This window comes from Simochromis diagramma, unplaced genomic scaffold (genome assembly GCF_900408965.1).
Source record: "Simochromis diagramma unplaced genomic scaffold, fSimDia1.1 OVJJ01000131.1, whole genome shotgun sequence".
Taxonomy (NCBI): domain Eukaryota; kingdom Metazoa; phylum Chordata; class Actinopteri; order Cichliformes; family Cichlidae; genus Simochromis; species Simochromis diagramma.
Window position 1 is genome coordinate 3,578,398 of NW_024387200.1, and position 17,756 is coordinate 3,596,153.

General features: G+C 40.8%; 1 protein-coding gene across 1 annotated transcript in view; it reads right to left on the reverse strand.

Moving 5' to 3' along the window:
• The window catches only part of notch1b (notch receptor 1b), a 40,561-nt gene extending 27,522 nt beyond the window's left edge, over nt 1-13,039 (reverse strand). Inside the window, exons 1-2 of the mRNA XM_040050406.1 lie at nt 12,760-13,039; nt 12,026-12,107 (exon numbers count right to left, since the gene is read on the reverse strand). Of these exons, the coding sequence (XP_039906340.1) occupies nt 12,026-12,107; nt 12,760-12,817 (140 nt within the window). The 5' untranslated portion in view covers nt 12,818-13,039. The remainder of the gene's footprint in view (nt 1-12,025; nt 12,108-12,759) is intronic.
• Nucleotides 13,040-17,756: the final 4,717 nt, after the last annotated feature.

A 17,756-nucleotide genomic window follows, 5' to 3' on the forward strand; every position in this document is an offset into this window, starting at 1 on the left:
CAAGCCAATGTGCTAGAGCTAAAACTGACAAATTCATATACTAAAAGCTGCCAGTTTCTTATTTAGTTGATTTTTATTTATTAATTGGACTTCTGTTTAGCAGATTTCAATATGCATAGTAAACATAAACATGTAAACTAAAAAGGGTGTCTGCTTTAGATCTGGTAACTTTATCCTGTAAACTATATTATATAAATATTATACACACCAGAACAGATACTTATGGTACCTTTCTGTACCAAAATTCAGAAATCACATTAGTGCTTATGTGCTTCAGTAGACAAGAGTGGTGAATGCGTCACATTCCCAGTAATTTTATTAAATTCATTGTTTCCCATGTCAGCCCTAAAAAATAAAAAACACAATTCTTATTATACCTTTAGTGAAAAGTATTGTTCTATCATGAATACCAGCAATTTACCAATGATCTTTTTGTCCACAAGATGGACTAATAAATTCATACATTTTTTTTATCCATTCAGTCAAAAGTCCACAATGCTAATATGAGTTTAAACTGTATCAATCATTTGCTTGTTTTTACGACACGGCAACACAGCAATGAGAAACTATGCTTTAAACGGGACATTTGTCTTTCTACTGTCACCCCCTGTGGACAATCTGTTTGAAGCTATAAAACAGAGTGGTCTGGACAGCGAGGGGAGGGGGACAAGCTCCTGTGATGTTTCTCACAGGTTGTTTCTGAGTCATAAACGCTGCTCGGACCCCAGCGAACAAGTTCCCAGAGAGAGAGCCGCTGATCACAGAGGCACATTCACACATTTACAATTACAATGAGAGGAGCTGAAAGCACGTCCCCTGAGGATGCGCGCGGCTCAACAAAAGGGCCACACACACATACACATACCCGCACAAAGACAGACGGTGATCGCTATTTTACACAGGGCCACACACATATACATATACCCGCACAAAGACAGACGGTGATCGCTATTTTACACATGCATACACACAGGCAGAAAGATTACATGAAGGAATGTTTCACAGCTCCTTGCGTATCCACAGATTTGTGGGCTGGAAGTAAAGTAAAGCCATATTTCTTGGTATGGAAAACTCTTTAGTTTTAACCAGCCACTTACATCTAACAGACACACTCTGTCTTAACCAAAAAGTGATTGAGGTTTAATACTCAGTCCTTTTTGCTGCTCTAACTGACCCATAAATCCAAGCAGTTCACACCGTTTCAAAGATTCAATCCTATTGTCAATAATGCTGGTTGGCTAGTGGCACAAAAGAAAAATCTGTGGTATTTGGAAATCTTGTTCCTAATCCGTCCTTCCCAAAAGTGGAGGTATGAGAAAAGCAGCCATCATGGCACTCTTCAGCAGCTCTGAGGACTGGAATCTGCTCACTTTGACCCTTTTGTCAGCACTCATTCATCCTGTGTACAAGGCAGCATCTATGCCACAGTTTGAGCTGCAAGCCAACATTATGGCAACTTCAAAGCACCGTGCCACCACCTCAGTGCTCGTTATTCTGTCTTCCCCAGAGAGGATTTGCTCACGCATCAGACAAGAGGATGGGCAGGGGATGAAGTGAAAGACACTGCAGTGCAACCACTCAAGATTCATGAAAGATTTCTGAAAAGTGAATTCCCATGTAGCGGAAAACTACATAGAGAATGTCCTAAAATGCAGATTTGTTTTTTTGCTCTGTTGGAGTTTTTTTATGCACATGCCTGACCAGCAAGAGTTTTCTTTCTCTTGTTTTGTTCTCACACAAAATCCATTGTGCACAAAGCATGAAAGACATTAAAAAAAAAAAACCAAATCGCTCTCAAATACCTGACCCGAGCCAGCCAGTCTGTTAGCACTGAGGGGCTGACAGGACCTTGTCCCCAAACATTCCCAGGGTGTCCACCCTGTGTGTATGTTAGTGTAAGTGGGGCCGAGCTGTGGACCCTGTGCAGGGACAGGCGTGTGTTTAGACAGGGTCTCCCCCTCATGGGATTAGACAGCCTTAGGACTGTGGCAAAGAAAAGAAAACATGACATGCTAGGCTGCCAACTGCATAAACAGTAGCAGTGAGTGGTGGCATTTCACCATGTCTAGAGCAAAGAGTGGCACCTTGCATGCTTGTCATTTAGTCTGAGGCCATTTATAAAAGTAGACCTACTCGTTCCAGCTCTATATTTTTATTCATGGACTCTAGAAGAGAGCATTATGTGATTCACAGTGAAAAAGAATCCTTATTTATTAACACCAGGTCAATGTGTTGTTTGAAATTGTTTGAAAGAAGCCAGCTTTCTTCTGATTGGCTGCTTGTATCATGAACAAAAGGTTTGAACAGAGTGGGTGGGGCTTCTGTGCTCAGAGTCAGAGCTGTGTGCCTGAGATAACCATATTAAGTATATCTGCTGTAACTGACATCACACAGAGCCAAGAGTAAAAAAAACTCCACAATAAACTGTTGTAAACCAAGCCTTTTCTGAAGACCAACTTTTCAAAGGAAGTGAAATGTGAAATGTCTAGCTATTATAAAAAAAAAAACCCAAAACACCCCCCACAAATTTTCCACAAATTACTTTACAATGTGCAAATGAGACACTTTGTTATTATATCCATCATTTAGTCAATTACAAGGTCCTCTCAAAGACACATAGTCAATATCTTTGATGGAAAACGTCTAATCTGTCAAAAAACATTGTAAAACATTTTGATTAATGATCTGAAAATACTGCCGTTTCTCTTACAGTAAAATTGTTGGCAACTTTTCAGGACACATTGTTTCCAAATGCCAGTAAAAGACACATAAATCTTTCACACCTAGAAAAGAGGCAAACCCTGGTCTGACGCTAAGGAGAATTACCAGACTGAGCCATTAGACTTGACTTATGCACATAAAATGTGTCTTGTCCTGATGACCTCTGGGTTTTTCCAATCTGAACCAAGAGAAATGCTCAGTCTGTCATGAAATGTCAAATAAACTTAAATAAGCAACACTGAAAACTTCTAAAAAAAAATGTAAATTCATATTTAGTAGTTACAAAGTATTTCAGCAGTCTATGCAGCAGCAACACTGAGTTAATCTGATAAAACAGCTGTACATTAAAATCTATGGACATTCTTCCACATAGAGCATCTCTATTTCACCCGACAGGGGACAGTGGAAGTATGTGTGTGTTGCAGTGAGTCTGGGGGTGGGGAGTCGGCCAAGAGAAAATTTGGCTGCTAGAAGGCCAGTCCAGCTAAGCCCCAGCGGTGGCGGGTGCTGAGGTCGTGAGGCGCCACACGAGCTCGCTGGAAAAAGGCCGCAGGGAGCAGGTGCGCATGCTAATGAGGAGACAGCAGCTGCTACCCCGGCCAGTCATCCCCCCCCCCTCCCTTTTACCCCTTGTCTCCCATATCCCCAACACTTAGCCTCCTTCCTTTCCATGGCACCCCATCTGACTACTGTCCTCAAACACTAAGAGAGATGAGGGCCGTGCCCTCATCTCTCACAAAAATAAATGCATTATGTTGTGATTCACTATTTTTTTTAAACTAGTTGTTTCTGTCTTGAGATATCTATTAACATACTGTAAACATTTAAAATAGCAATCAAAAGAATGGAAATTTAAGGACTCAAAGTTAAATAACATGTTGAGTTGGACATTTTTTCACAGTGTTGGTATTTGAATGAATGCCCCCCACCACCCGCACAAATACTTAGCAGTAAAAATGAGGAGTGAGAGAGGCATAGAAAGGAGAGCGAAGGATGAGTGGGCCCATTGTTTTTCCTCCCCATTCAGCGCTGACCACAGGCCGGGCGTATTCAGCTGTTAGACCTCCTCTTTCCTCTTCTTTCTCCCCCCCCCAAAAAAAAAAAAAAAAAATCTTTCTCTGAATCGTCCTTCCACTATATGTGCTCACTCCTGATTTCTTTTTTTTTTTCACTTCCTCTGTTCAAAGCTGTATGGCTGCTGGCATCCACTCGCTCCCCTCTGTGCACTCTCTTTCCCTCCAAAACCCTCTCTCTCACCCCTTTTCTCCTAAAACCCCTTCTTTTCATTTGTAAGACAGCACAGTCGGATTTATAACTCGCATCTGCTTAATGCTCATCCTCCCAAAAGTTTCTTCCAAGATACTCCAAGCTGCTCTGCAACTTTTTTTTTTTTGTGGTCTGCAATGCTGGAGGCCAAGCACAAGGCAAAAGGAAAAGCTAAAAATCCAAAACACACACACAGACGCACATAGACAGAGACACACAGACATGCACTGGGACAAACAAAGACGTCTGAGAGAAAGGAAACTGGAACTGGTTTGGTTTGGTTTTCAAGGAGAGAAAGACAGAAAGGAGGCAGAAGGAATTTTCTGGTGTTTACTCTAAAGAGCCTCCTGTCCTGATTCTTAACCTGAGAAACCTCAATAGGGGCTTGCTGGCAGCTTCCCTTTATGGGTCTTGGAAAAGACTTGCACTAGCTTTTGAAACCAGTTTCTGCCCTCACAAAAACAGCTCTGCATCTCACACCAAGGTCTAAAAGACAAACAGACAGAGCCCCTTGCACCCTTACCTCAAAGCACGTGGACACACTATTCAAACACACTCCGCCTGGGATGCTAGCATTAAGTCAACTGTAGCACACGCTCGACAAAGAATGTTAACAGTTTGCTCTTTAACTTGGCGATAGCCTGTCAAGTACACACTCAGCACAAAACAGCTTTTACGGGCATCAATTTTAACTGCCTCGATAAGAGCCCAAACACATAAAAAAAGGTGGGTAAGACAAAAGATATTCAACGACTCTTTTATCAAGTCTTGGCTGTGTTCAAAACAAACAGAGCAAAGCAGCTGCTTCAACAAGTGAAATCTGCCCGGCCCGGGAAGCGGGATAATCTCAACAGCAGTCGATAAACTGGGCTGCTAGAAAGGTAAATAAAGAAGACATGAAAAGTGGAGCACAAATCAGAAGCTGAGCAAATATCAGGTGTTTGGGAGGTATCGTGTAACTGCAGCACAGCAGTGGAATTATCTCCGCGGTAAGGCCGATACTGTTATTATCTTTTCTGTCATCCCTCCCCAGCAGCCCTCATTGTTCTCCTCTGCGCTCACTCCCGGGCCATCTCTTCTTCAGTCGCCGCCGCTGTAGCCCGTGGCAACAGGTCTGCACCACTGATGGGATGCATAACAGGGCCGGGCGGCGGCTCGAGCCTGCAGCAGATGTTGTGGTGACATCTGACCCTCAGCCAGGCGTCACTCTAAAGGGGTTTTCCTCAGTGCCGAGCCAATCTGCCATCTGCCATCTTTCTGAGGTCACACGCAGATGGGAGCATGTAATATGCAGGCTACACATGTGCACTGTATACAAATAAAAACCTAGAATAAGCAAAGAGATTTTGGCAGCTGCATGGGCCTTGCTTTATGTGCTCTTTGAGAAGCTTAGTGAATTAGGTTGTGTATTTATTCAATTACTGTGGCATGTAAAGCTCTGTGAGAAACAGATCACTGTCTGGTTCCATTTCCATTAGCAACTTGATCAGGATTTTTTTAGGATAATTCTTTGTTTCGCTTGATCTGCTGGGTATTAAAAACACCTGTCTCATTTTCCAGTAACATTTTCAAACACATAAAGACATTTAACTTACTATCATGGAAGAAACTGGAAAAACTGGAAGCTAAAACTAGGACTTTGTTGGTATGATAGATTTTTACAGTGTTGGAATAGCCCATTCAGCCACCTTCTTTATGGCTTATAGATTTTGAATGCCAGTCAACAGAGGTGCATGTGAGAACACGAATGTTTAAATCACTTGGATTGGACATTAATCTAGAGATGTTCCTGGTATCTAATTTACTAGTCTGATTAAAAGGGCACCAACAAAAAGTCAAAAGTGATTTAAATGGATTGTCTTTAATCAGTCGACTTCCGAGTAAAGATGCCTGCATGATGTACAGCTGTGCAAATGCGAGAGCAAATCAATATCCTGTCCGGTGTATTCACAGGGAGCAAGTGGCTGTCATGTGTCCTGCCACCTGTATTTCCAGCGGTGAGAACATGTCTGAAGTGGACGATCCCCTGATGTGTGAAACATGCGAGACAATGGTCTGTCACATTTCTCCCAGTTTCTTCAACTAATTGTTTTTCTCCTCCTCCTCTCCTTTCTCCCTTATAAGTTTGACTAACTGACCTTGTGTCTAGGAGTCAAATTATGTAGTTCCTCTCTCTCCCCCCTCCCCTTATCTCTCCTGTCTCCCCACCACCTTATCTCATTTCCTGGCTGTTTGGTTCATGTCTGGTCTAACTCCCCTTTGGTCTCATCGGATCTGTTTTAGTAGCACTGCCCAGGGGTGAAGGGGCACTCTCCCCTCCTTTCCACGACACTTACCTCTCTCTTTCTTCCTCTCCTGTGTTTTCCCAGCAGTCTGCACAGTAGCAAACACCTCTTTAACACATGCATTTGGCTTGAATCACGCAAATATAAATAACTCTTCACTAAAACCGAACCTGGCACAAAAACCAGGCTTGTTGTTTGTTGTGGAAATGAAACCAAAGTTACCATCAAATCCCAACTGGCTACAGAAATTACAGGGGGAAGCGCTTCCACTTCTTGCCTTCTCTTTATATTCATCCTTCTTTTCCTCCCTCTCTAATCGTACAGGAGAGCTGACCTGGCCAGCCCACATCTGGCAGCCTTCATTAGAGACCCTGTTTATTTGGGAGCAGTATAGCCCATGGGAAAGAAAAAGCTCCCCTTTGGACAAAACACTCAGTGTGTGTGTGTGTGTGCGCATGTCATGAGCGTAATAGCAGCTCTAATGACTTCTGCTACTGCCACTTTACGAGGCTGGGAACCACTTAAGGGCTTCACGGGTGTCTGAAGGTGTAACTGACAGCACAACAGGATCCTCAGGTTGTTACTTCAAGGGTGAGCCAGAGCATGAAAAATTGTCCAACATGTACATCGCTGTTAAACTGTTGGCTGTTAAGACAACCCTGTGTGTGTGTGCTAACAGCCACAAAACAAAGTGAAATGACTGTAACTTCCAAACAGCCAATGTTTAATAGTGAAAATTTCTACTGCTCAAAAGGACTAATACATGTTTCTTTTAGGTTTTTCCAGCCTCTTTCTTATCAGATTATCAGGTTGATTTAAGAGTGAAAGCTGTCACTGCATATACTTCAAATAATAGAAAACTTGCACCTCATGTCAGTCCTGTTATTTTAAACACTGAAGGCAGCTAGTAAAACATGATGATTATCAGGCGTTTTCTACCTTTAAAAGAAGCATTTCTTCTGTTATTTCGAAACATACATACAAGATAACACCAAGATTAAACCTACTGATGGTTGAAGCAAGTTAATTCATCACTGCAATGCAATGCTCTGATATAAACCACAATGGCTGCACCTGCAGTCCACCCTGCCACCATGGAACAGAGAAGAAAGCGACAAGGAGCCCAAAGATGTCCTCAACAGAGGCTCCACCACACAACACACAGGACCCAAAGGATGGACTTCTGAGATCCTGGTGGCAGTCACAAAGAACGCCTCCAAAAGTCATGTGTCCATGCTCTACAGCTTTGTGTTGGCATGAGGTGGAAATACGGAACATTTGGTTGTAATACTGTGACTTTTTAACGTTTATTTGCATTACATTTCTAATCTTTAAATATTGTATCAGTGTTAGAGCTTTAGAAATATCTCCACCAATTAATACAATTGAAATTCACCTCGACACCTTCCCTTCAGTGTCCCCACTGAATAAAACCCCCTGCTTCAATGCAATAAAAAACAAAGTTAGATTAGATTTGATCACTTCATTATATTTGGTGCACTCACAGAGAGCGCAGACCTTTCTATCAAAGGCAAATTCTGACCACTCCCAAACAATCCTAGCACACTATGATTCCTGCTGAAACTTTTAACCCTTGAGCAAATCTGTACTTTTTATTTTTTGTTGCCATGTAACAGACACTAATATCAGTCCTACAATCTGCATTACTGCTGTTATAAACTGCTCTGGTTCACGATAAAGGCATCACACTCCACTCTCTTAATTATTCTGTTTGTGAGTGTGACTGCAAGCTAAAAGCACACCTGGCAGACAAAGTCATTTTTCTATGTGAAGCTGAATGGGCAAAACCACAAGTAATCATGGGTATTATGGAGCATGCTGCTGTATGGGAGAGTGTGTGTCCCTCCTAGTTGTTATACTATAACCCAAAGACAGGTGGTCTGCCGGAAGGAAAATAAAAGAAATGAGGAAGTGTGGTTTGGAGTGTGCAAAGCTTCTTTGTCTCTCTCTCTCTCTCTCACACACACACACACACACACGCTGACTGTCAGTCCTCTTAGCCTATGATCAAAGTTTATGTGATTTGTCTTGGCATATGCCAAACAGGGGGGGTTCAAATATCACTAATCCTCGGCACTGAGGTTCCCCACCACCAAGTCGCTTCAGTCAGCCAGAGCTCTCCTCTCACCAGGCGGACTCGAGCCAAAGGGAACCTAACACTGGCAGCAGTGGCCATATAAAAGGCTCGCACTATGTGCTTCTCGTTGTGTGATGATATGATCAGATACGGCACCTTTTCTTCCCTTAGGCCACTTGGATTCTGCTTCCTGACTCTGAATAGAGGTGCAGGGGGGAGTGGAGAGCATGCGGGGGAGGCTAAGATAGACTCATCTGACTGGAGTGAACAGAGGTGCCATTGAAGAATGCCCAGAACCGGAGAGACAAGGGCTCACTTTCACTGAAGGTGGATCTAATACTGTAGCAGTTGCACATACCAGCAAGGAATTAACGACTGGCTGTTATCTGAGGCAACGTTTGCTCAAAATGCCAACAAATGAGCAGATCCTAACAGCAGGATTAAACTTCTCACATTTTCAGAGCCTAAATTTGTTAACCCCTTTCAAGAATCAAAGGAGCAGATATGGCTACTGAGTGTCGCTGGGAGCACAGGTGTGTGAAGGCAGGTGTGTTCTTAACGATAAATTAGAAATAAACAGCTTTACCCGTATTTGTTTTCAGGGAATTTCCAACCAGCTCAGTGTGTGCAGGCTGAAAGTGGAAAACGTTATGCACAGCGCTTTCAAGCTCATAAATTGAGAGCAGAGCTTAAGTTTTGGAAACAAACAAACACACAGATGCATCTCAGCAACAAGTGGGCCAACTTAGTTTACTCACAAGGACTGTTGCATGCAATCGAAAGTTGCAAATGAACCATATCAAGGCATCATGTCATGTTGCTATGATTAGATCTTAGCTTGAAAAAAAAGTGTATTAAAGCCCCAGTGCTTGGAACTTGGTCCTCTGTGTATGATACAGTTATAAACGTTTCATAATTAAATACCTGGACAAAGGGTTTTTGTCCCCCTAAATGCCAGAGTAAGTAATAGTGACCAAACAAAGGGAATTAGAAAGCAGCTTCAAACAAGGGCCAGCTACCTTCTGCAGCTGAAGTAAATAAAGGCATTGGATGCTGCTATAGTCGAGAGATGACAGTGGGTCTATAGTATTCATCTGGCCAAACTCCAATCCTTCACCTACTATGCAAACTTAAACCCTTGCAACAGCTCACCACTTCACGCTGCTATCAACATGCTTTCAGCTGCGTTTTTTCATCACTTTGACCAGCTAACGGTGAAAGTATGTGATCTCTCAGCAGCATCCTTCCTCGCCCCTGTCCCAGCCTGACATCTCTCAACTCTCAGGAAAGAGAGGGAGCTCTGCTGCAAGCTGCTTTGATTCTGGCCACTGTGCCACTGGAATCTGTGAGTTATTTTTCCTAGTCTGGATTGGCTCAGCTCTGTCACTGCCTTCTGCTGCTGCCAAGCCTAAGCAGTAAATGAGAGGCCTCCTCGAAGCTCTCCGGAGATAAACTTCAGTTGGGATGTCATTGGGCCAAGCCAGATACGAGGATGAGGTATTTATGGCATGGCATGTCAAGCAGGCATCTTTGACAAACTACATAAAACTGAACTATCCAATGCCACTTACTTGACCTCGATATAGCACTTGAGTTCGAGAGTGGCAGCTAATTAGTTGAGGAGAAACCCAGACTGTAATTCTGACAAGCATGAAGAAGAAAAACACAATCTGTGAGCTGAGAATGTTGTAAACATTTAACTGATTAAAAAAAGCGCACATTAATCATCATCTTACACCTATTTTTACACTAAGCTTCAAACAGGATCCACCTGGTTGCAATTATTTCTCGCTGTTCGTGTCGTGATACTTCCAGCTGTGCTGCTTTAACAAGAGCTGAAGCACTGGCTGGATCAACCCACTTACTATGGAAGTCATCAATCTTGGAGAATGAGGTTCATGTAAAAAGAGCGATAGCATCAGTAAACGTCTCTCTGAGTTTTGGAGCTGTAGAGTGAAGCAAGAAGCTGGTTTGTTAATCTCTTACACTGGTTCACTTTGAAGATCAGCTTACTGGCCAATTAACCTGATAAGTACTTAGGATTGTATATTGTGTTTTAAGGTTCTGGGGAAGCTTTTTAAAGGCTGAGAAAATGACTTTTGGCATTTCATCAGTGAGAGACTGCAAAGCAAAATATTGTGATAGAGGCAGAATTCGCTTTAAAAACAAAAAAAAAAAAGAGTTCAGCAGTGCCGTTTCTTGCATCATGTAGTAAAAATCCAGTGACTTGGTCTGCCTAATACTAGCAACTGAAAGTCTACAAGTATATAACAGCTTATCCTGCATTGATTCTGTGCATTTTTCATCTCTTTTCAAGTTCTAAAACTTGCACACAGGACTGTGTAGTAATTCACGGTGCCCTTAAATGTCGCTCTAAATCTCTACTTTTAACAATATTAAATTTACTCTTGACATTGAGAAACTACACACATTTATACGCACAAATCCTAACAATTTTTTCTGAGTAAATTCTTCTTAACTTCATATCACTGTGAATAACATATTGTAATAGCAAATGCAAGCAAAACCAAATGCCCAGAGCTACCTTTCAGAAAAGATGGAATCGAAAGCAGTTACTGTTTTATTGTCTGTTTTATGTCTATTTAGACAGTCTGCCTGACCTCGGAGAACCTTTGAACTTTTTTTTTTTTTGGCCCTCTGGTGGTGTGGTGACAACTAACACAATGAGGGAGAAAACACTGAAACACACAAAGGCATGCTGAACCTCGTGTGCCCGCTCAAACCTTTTCAAAACCGCGACGATGCCCATCTCCATGTTTAATTGGAGACGTCTGAGAGGGAAGACAGTGCAGGGGCACAATGATTGCTTTGTGGCCCAGTGAGGAGGTGGGGTGGGATTGGGTGGGGGTGAATACACAACAAGACCAAATTAAGATGTGGCAAAGGGCCAAGATGGCTGCCAAGGTCTTTCAGTCCCAAAGCTGTGACCTGGCCAGCCCAATCACTCGGCGGTCACCGGTCTTTGCGACAGTAAGGTGACACTGGCTGATGCAGCTCATGCCAGGGTGGAAATAGAGCCAACGAAGGCTATTGTTGCGGGAGCATGTTGTCGGAGCATCTGAAGTGAAAACATCTCAAAACACAAAACTCTGCAGACAAAATGCAGAACTCGTCCCCATTTTAAGCAGTTTAGAAAATCCTCCAGCCTCTGCCATCTGTCCAGGGGACTGAGAGAGAGAGAGCACTGAGGGCCATTGAGGAGGGGACCAAATCCCAGGAGAGAGGAGGGGGGGTTGTAGGAGGACAGGGTCTGAGGGTCTCTCTGGGAAGCCTCACCCAGATTAGTCACACAGAATTAATCGTAGGGGAGAACAATGGTCGCCGAGCTTCTGGCAAACCCAGCTGTCGCTTCGTGAAAGAAAAGAAAAACAAGATTTAGGGCTGCGAGAGTTTGGCTGCAGAGGAGAGAGTGTGGTGGCAGTAACACACTCTCTCTCATCGGGTGACCCCTGTCCTCATCAATGTCCACTCAGTTTCTGTCTCAGCTCGCTGGCCATTTGCGTTCCAGAAGAGTAACAATAAAAATGAAAAATAAAATAAATCTCATAGATTCCACAATCCCACATCTCTTCCGTGCAGATGTTTCTTATTATTCTTTGGCTTAAAAAAAAGCAAATGCAGTTGTTGAACTTACTTGCACTCTTCGTTGCCATCTAGAGTTGTTTGACAGTTCCCCTGGTTCAAACACGACTCCGCCTGTTTGGAGCATCTCAGACCTGCAAACAGAAAGTTTTAATACTTGTGTGCTTTCCTCACACTCCTCTGAAATCACTGATTATTGCCTGTACAACAATCCCTCCAGGTGTTGCAGAAAGAACAGCTTCCAAATATGTTTGTTTCTCCCCATAAATGTAAAATCTAAGTGTGAATCACATGTTGTAGTTTAGCTGTCCTAATTTAAAAAAAAAGACTGTGCCATCTCGGAGGATAACACAGCTTTGCGATATTATTAAAACACACAAACGCGCTCACACTGCTCCCAATCCAGAGTGCAAAGGCATGCGTTTACACACTAGTGAGAAAAAGTTGAGTGTTTGCCGGGCAAGTGCTCAAGAGCTGCCTGCAGAGCAAAAATGCGCAAACTGATCCAGGAGAGGTGAAACCGTAAAGGTTTTGCTAAATCCAACAGGTGTAAAAGAAATAAAAAAAATTAAACATCATGACTGTTAATTAGCAGATGAACCCTGCAGGCGGCAATAAAGTTTGGAAAATTCTGCACTTTAGCCTCAGTTCACAAAAAAGTGAGCGCATCAAGATCAATTCACACACTTTGGACATTTTACAGACTAAATAGTCATAAAAGTGATTTTTTTTCTCTCAACTTTCTCAAGCAGGAAACTACCACCGAGAGATTCCCCCGCCACTCACCTCGTGTTACTCCTATCAGCGACAACAAGAAAGTTAGTTTGACAGACAAAATATGCATTCCTTCTGGTTTAAAATGATTGTACAAATCCACGTGGGTTTTTTCATAGATCCGATAATGTGTCTTCCTCTTCGACAGTGAAAATGCAAAAACTATTTCAGTTCATCCTTGAGTAAGGTCCACAGAGAGAGAGAGAGAGTTAAAAAAACAAACAAACAGTAACGCTGAACTCCGAGCATGAGATGTTGTCACTTCGGGTCCCGAGTTGGGAATGATGTGATCTCCATCCGCCGCTCCGCACCGAGGGGCGTTTTTCTTCCGCGGACACATGAACAATCACTCAGTTGGTCCCCAGACAGGCGCAAGCTGCACAACTTGATAAAGTGACAGTAAGGAAGTTTGTTTGTGTTTCCCCCGAGCGGTTTTCCCATGTAGTGAGAGGTTAATTAACGCGTTTGGATCATTAGTCCTGCAGATTACATCAAGTATTTACCGTGGGAGTTAAAAAGAAACTGTTGGGCACTTTAAAAAAGGGACTGGGCGTTAATCCAGTCGATCTATGAATTATCTTAGTCCTTAACATCTTAAATAAAGACAGGCTCTACTTTATTGTACTTTATGCCAGTTTAACGTGGTTAAACGACTTCACGAGCCTGATAGTTTTCCATTTTAATCATAGTGACAGCACTTTACTGTAAAACATTACACAAACTCAAGGAAAATAAACATGAACATTATTAGTCAACTTAATATTTCAAATGCTGGTAGTCCTGATTGGAGTCTTTTAATTTGAAAGGGTTGCTTTGAGTCAGTGCATTCACTTTTTAAAAAAAACAAAACATGCTGATTTTTACTTAATTCACTTTTATTAGATAGCTTTCATTGTTACTCTGCGACCTAAGATGCTATATAGTACAAAATACATTAAGTGATTATGCATTTGTATAAACACTTTTACAAAAGCTGGTTATACACGAATAGACTGGTAATAATACAACAGCACCGCGCTGTATTATCATGCATTTTCACAGGACAACTCTCTATTTCTACAGAGGTCGAAGTGATACCCAGTAACACCTTTTTGCATATAAAATAAAGTTTAACTGTAAATCCAACTCTGAAAACAGTACATGGTTGATAATGATAACTTTAACCATTGCTACCCTTTTTTCCATAACCATTTCAAGTGAATACGTAGGTAAAGTTTATTTATAAAGTGATTTTCATGGAAATGAATTCACAAAAATGCTGCAAGATCAAAAGAATGAAAACTAAGAATAATCACAATAAAACTAAACAAAACTAAAAATTAATACGGGGGGTATAACAGTACAAGACCTGTATAAAACACAGAACAAAATAGTATAATGGATAGAAGATCATTAAAAAACTGTTACTATTAATAAGAATCACAACAGTAATCCCCATTACATAAACATGTTTTACCTGCTTTTTATAGAAGCCCACACAGTCAGCTAAAGGAAGCTGGAGTTGGAGACTGGGAGAAAGGTTTAACCAAGACAGCAAACAAAAATTAAAATTCATTTAATGTGGCACTGATAATTGTTGATTTGGTAAGTGTCAGCATTTACAGTTGAGCAACTTGCACTTACACAATAATTTAGAAAAACTGAAACAGTTACTCTGGCAATTATCCAAATACAAGCAGCACTGTGAAGCAACTAAACAAAAAAAGTGAACTCTTTTATGTTACTTCAGGGCCGAAAGGCATAGAATATAGCCAGTCGTACAGTATATGCAAATATAGACGCAAATATTGGCCAGATGAGCCATGAATCCAGGAACATTAGTTTATTAGCTTGTCTTTAAACAGCTGCACCCCTCCACCTGAGCATGACAAACAGCCGAAGCCTGTGAGCAGTTATGATCTTCTACAGTGATAAATAAATGCTGACAGAGGTACACGCAAATTTTCATTCAGTACGCAGAGTCAGCAGTTCCCATCAGGTGGTTTGTGAACAGACTTTAAGCAACTTCACACAGGTAACGGCTGTCATGCACAGCTAGACAAAACAAACTGATGACATCTGTTTATTTAGTTTTCTGGGGTCAGTAGTTGAAGTCTCACATTTAGAGCTAATAAGAAAATATTACATCAAATTAAATATTTCTTTTTATGTTGGTTTTTTTGGGAAGAAATAACTATTAAAATAATGCCTTATAATGTCCCAAAGATTTCTATTTTTAAGCCCATACATATCCTTCTGTAGCAGAGTCAGTCTCAAACCTATATGAGGGTTGTATGGAAAAAGCTTTTTCCATACTCTATACTTCTATACCAAGTCTTACCTGATCTTCAGTCACAAATAGACAAACAAAATCTGACTAAACTAATGACACGCAGAAAGTTGTATTTTAGTTCCCTTAACTAAATACTATACATCATTCACAATGTAAGCTAGAAAAGGAGGAATCTGGGGTCATTCCTCCCAACAAAACAGTTTCAGTTCATCAAGATTTTTAGGAAGCTAACCGAACACTAAGGTCACGACTCTGACCTGACATGAATTTGCCCTTCTACTTCATTTATTTACCCTTCTGCTGCTGTTCTGAGATTCTCTCTAAAGTTTCTTGATATACTGTAATGTAGAGTCCATTGTTCCCTCAAATACTGCAAATAGTCCATACCATTAGATAGTAAAGCTCATTTAAACCATGATGGTACCTCCACCATGTTTCACCTCCATAATACAGCAGCTAGACTTTTAGTTGATATGTTTTGCACTGGGTAAATGTGAAACACTGAATTGGCTTTATTTTAACTCCATAGTTAGAACTCTAAAAGGTGACTGGCCTTTCTCTGTTATTGCCCCTAGGCTCTGGAATAAGCCATTCAACACAAAGTCCTGTTCATCAGCTGACAGTTTTAAATCGGTTTAAAATACCAACCTAATACCATTCGCTTTTAGTCAACCCTGAGGCGTCTCATGGTATTTTTTAAAATCCACTGTGAACTTCTTTCCGGCTTCTTCTTTTTGCTCTATTAGTTGATTGTCACATTGTTGCATCTTTTTATAATGTCTATTTATTCTTAATTTGAATAAATGTAATTAATTTGAACTCTAAACCTTAATTTGACAGAACAGTGGAGACAAGAGACCAATGAACAAGTAGGGGAAGAAACACACAAGAAATGACCTATCACATTTCTTGGCAGCCTTTAGTCCCCAAAGCACTGTTGATTATTCCCAGTGTTTTTCTTTTTATAAGCTTTGGATACATTTAACAAATCACATCTTCCCCCCCCCTCCCAACCAACTTAAGAGTAAGTTTGTAGAAGTCAGTTAATATTGTGGATGTTAAAACTATTTACACTGGCTCTTTTGTCTAAAGAGTTTAGTTTTCAGTGGTACAATAAAGAGTTGGGCAACCACTGCCTGAATCTTTGGAAATTACTTTTAGATTAGTGTAGGATGACAAATAAACATTCTTAATTTTGACTTGGCAATCATATGTAGGTGTCAGCAATCTCTATCAACATCACCAGGCCCTCATTTTCTTAACAAACTACAGAGTGACACGTGGTGACTCTGCCAAGAAGTGCCAGGTGAAACATCTGCTTGAAAGAGAAAAAATAAAAAGGTGTCGTTGAAAGCCTGAGGGCAGACAGGGTGTCGGAGTGCTGGAAACGGGGAAAAAATGTTAACCAAGGAGGAGAAGATCACACTGAATGAATGAAATGCATGAAATCCCCATTTAACCTACATTTAGTCTGTTGACACATAACAATTGTGGTCAAAAATGCATGGGTAGATGATGCAAATGTCAGTCTGGTTACCTTTATCACATTAAGCTCATAAATCAGCTTTGACCAATAAACTTAAGAACATAAAAGTATAATCTGGCTTACTTGCAATGGAATATTTTTGCACTGGTATTTTTACTTAGTGAAGTTAAATATTTTTTTGAGATTCGAGCCTTATTGAAGCTATACTATCTAAACAAATGATGTTTCCCTTAGTTAATCTGTCTTTTGACTTAGCCTTTTGTGGACTGCTGGTTGCTATCATTAGAGTCTTTGTTCTTCACACTAATGTTTCATATCTCCTATTGCAAAAACGAACACATGCTGTGTGGTCCCATTTGACATGTTGAAAGCTGGATTTACGCATAGACTAGGTTAGAGTCTGAATCTCGAGGAGCTTTATAGATGATCATATATATATGTGTATATATATGTGTATATATATGTATATATATATATATATATATATATATATATATATATATATATATATATGTGTATATATATGTATATATATATATATATATATATATATATATATCCTCAGTGCATAGAAAGGCTGTATTTTATTGAAATAACCCACCATTGTGCTGTAGTTCATTGTGGGGAAAGGGGGGAAATGTGTTTATTGTATCACATTGTGAGGTGGAAAGTAAACAGGATTTATGTTGATTTCCTTCTCATTGTGTTGACTTTGGGGGAGTTGAGCTCTGTCTTCACAGCATGGATGGAAAGACCTGTTCTGTTTTATCAATCTCAAAAGCAGATAGCTGGTTTAATCAGAAAACTACACCACAAACTATTTGATGATGTGGTGGTTAAGATCAAGCAGAAATCAGAAATATCCCAGACTTCTTACATACCTTCATATGTTTACCATTACCTAGGTGTTCATTTTCATCATTATGGATGGGCTTTGGAGATCCAGGCCTGTCCAAAGAGGTTACCATGCTCCCTCTGCTGAATTCTACTTTATAAACCAATAAGTAAAATTTATTCTCACAGTTGGGTAAAAAAAAAAGTTAAATACCTACATCGCTTGATAAGTTGTTGAAACTGAAGCTCAAGTTTTTAGCTGGTTAATAATAGCTTAGGCTTCAACCACATTGGCCTAGAGACCAGTTGGTTACAACCTGGTAATCTCTGGTCAATATGGAAAAATATATATTCCCCAATTATTTGGCAAGTGGTTACTAGCTGTTGGTGAAGTAGGTTGCAAGAAGGGTGCTACAA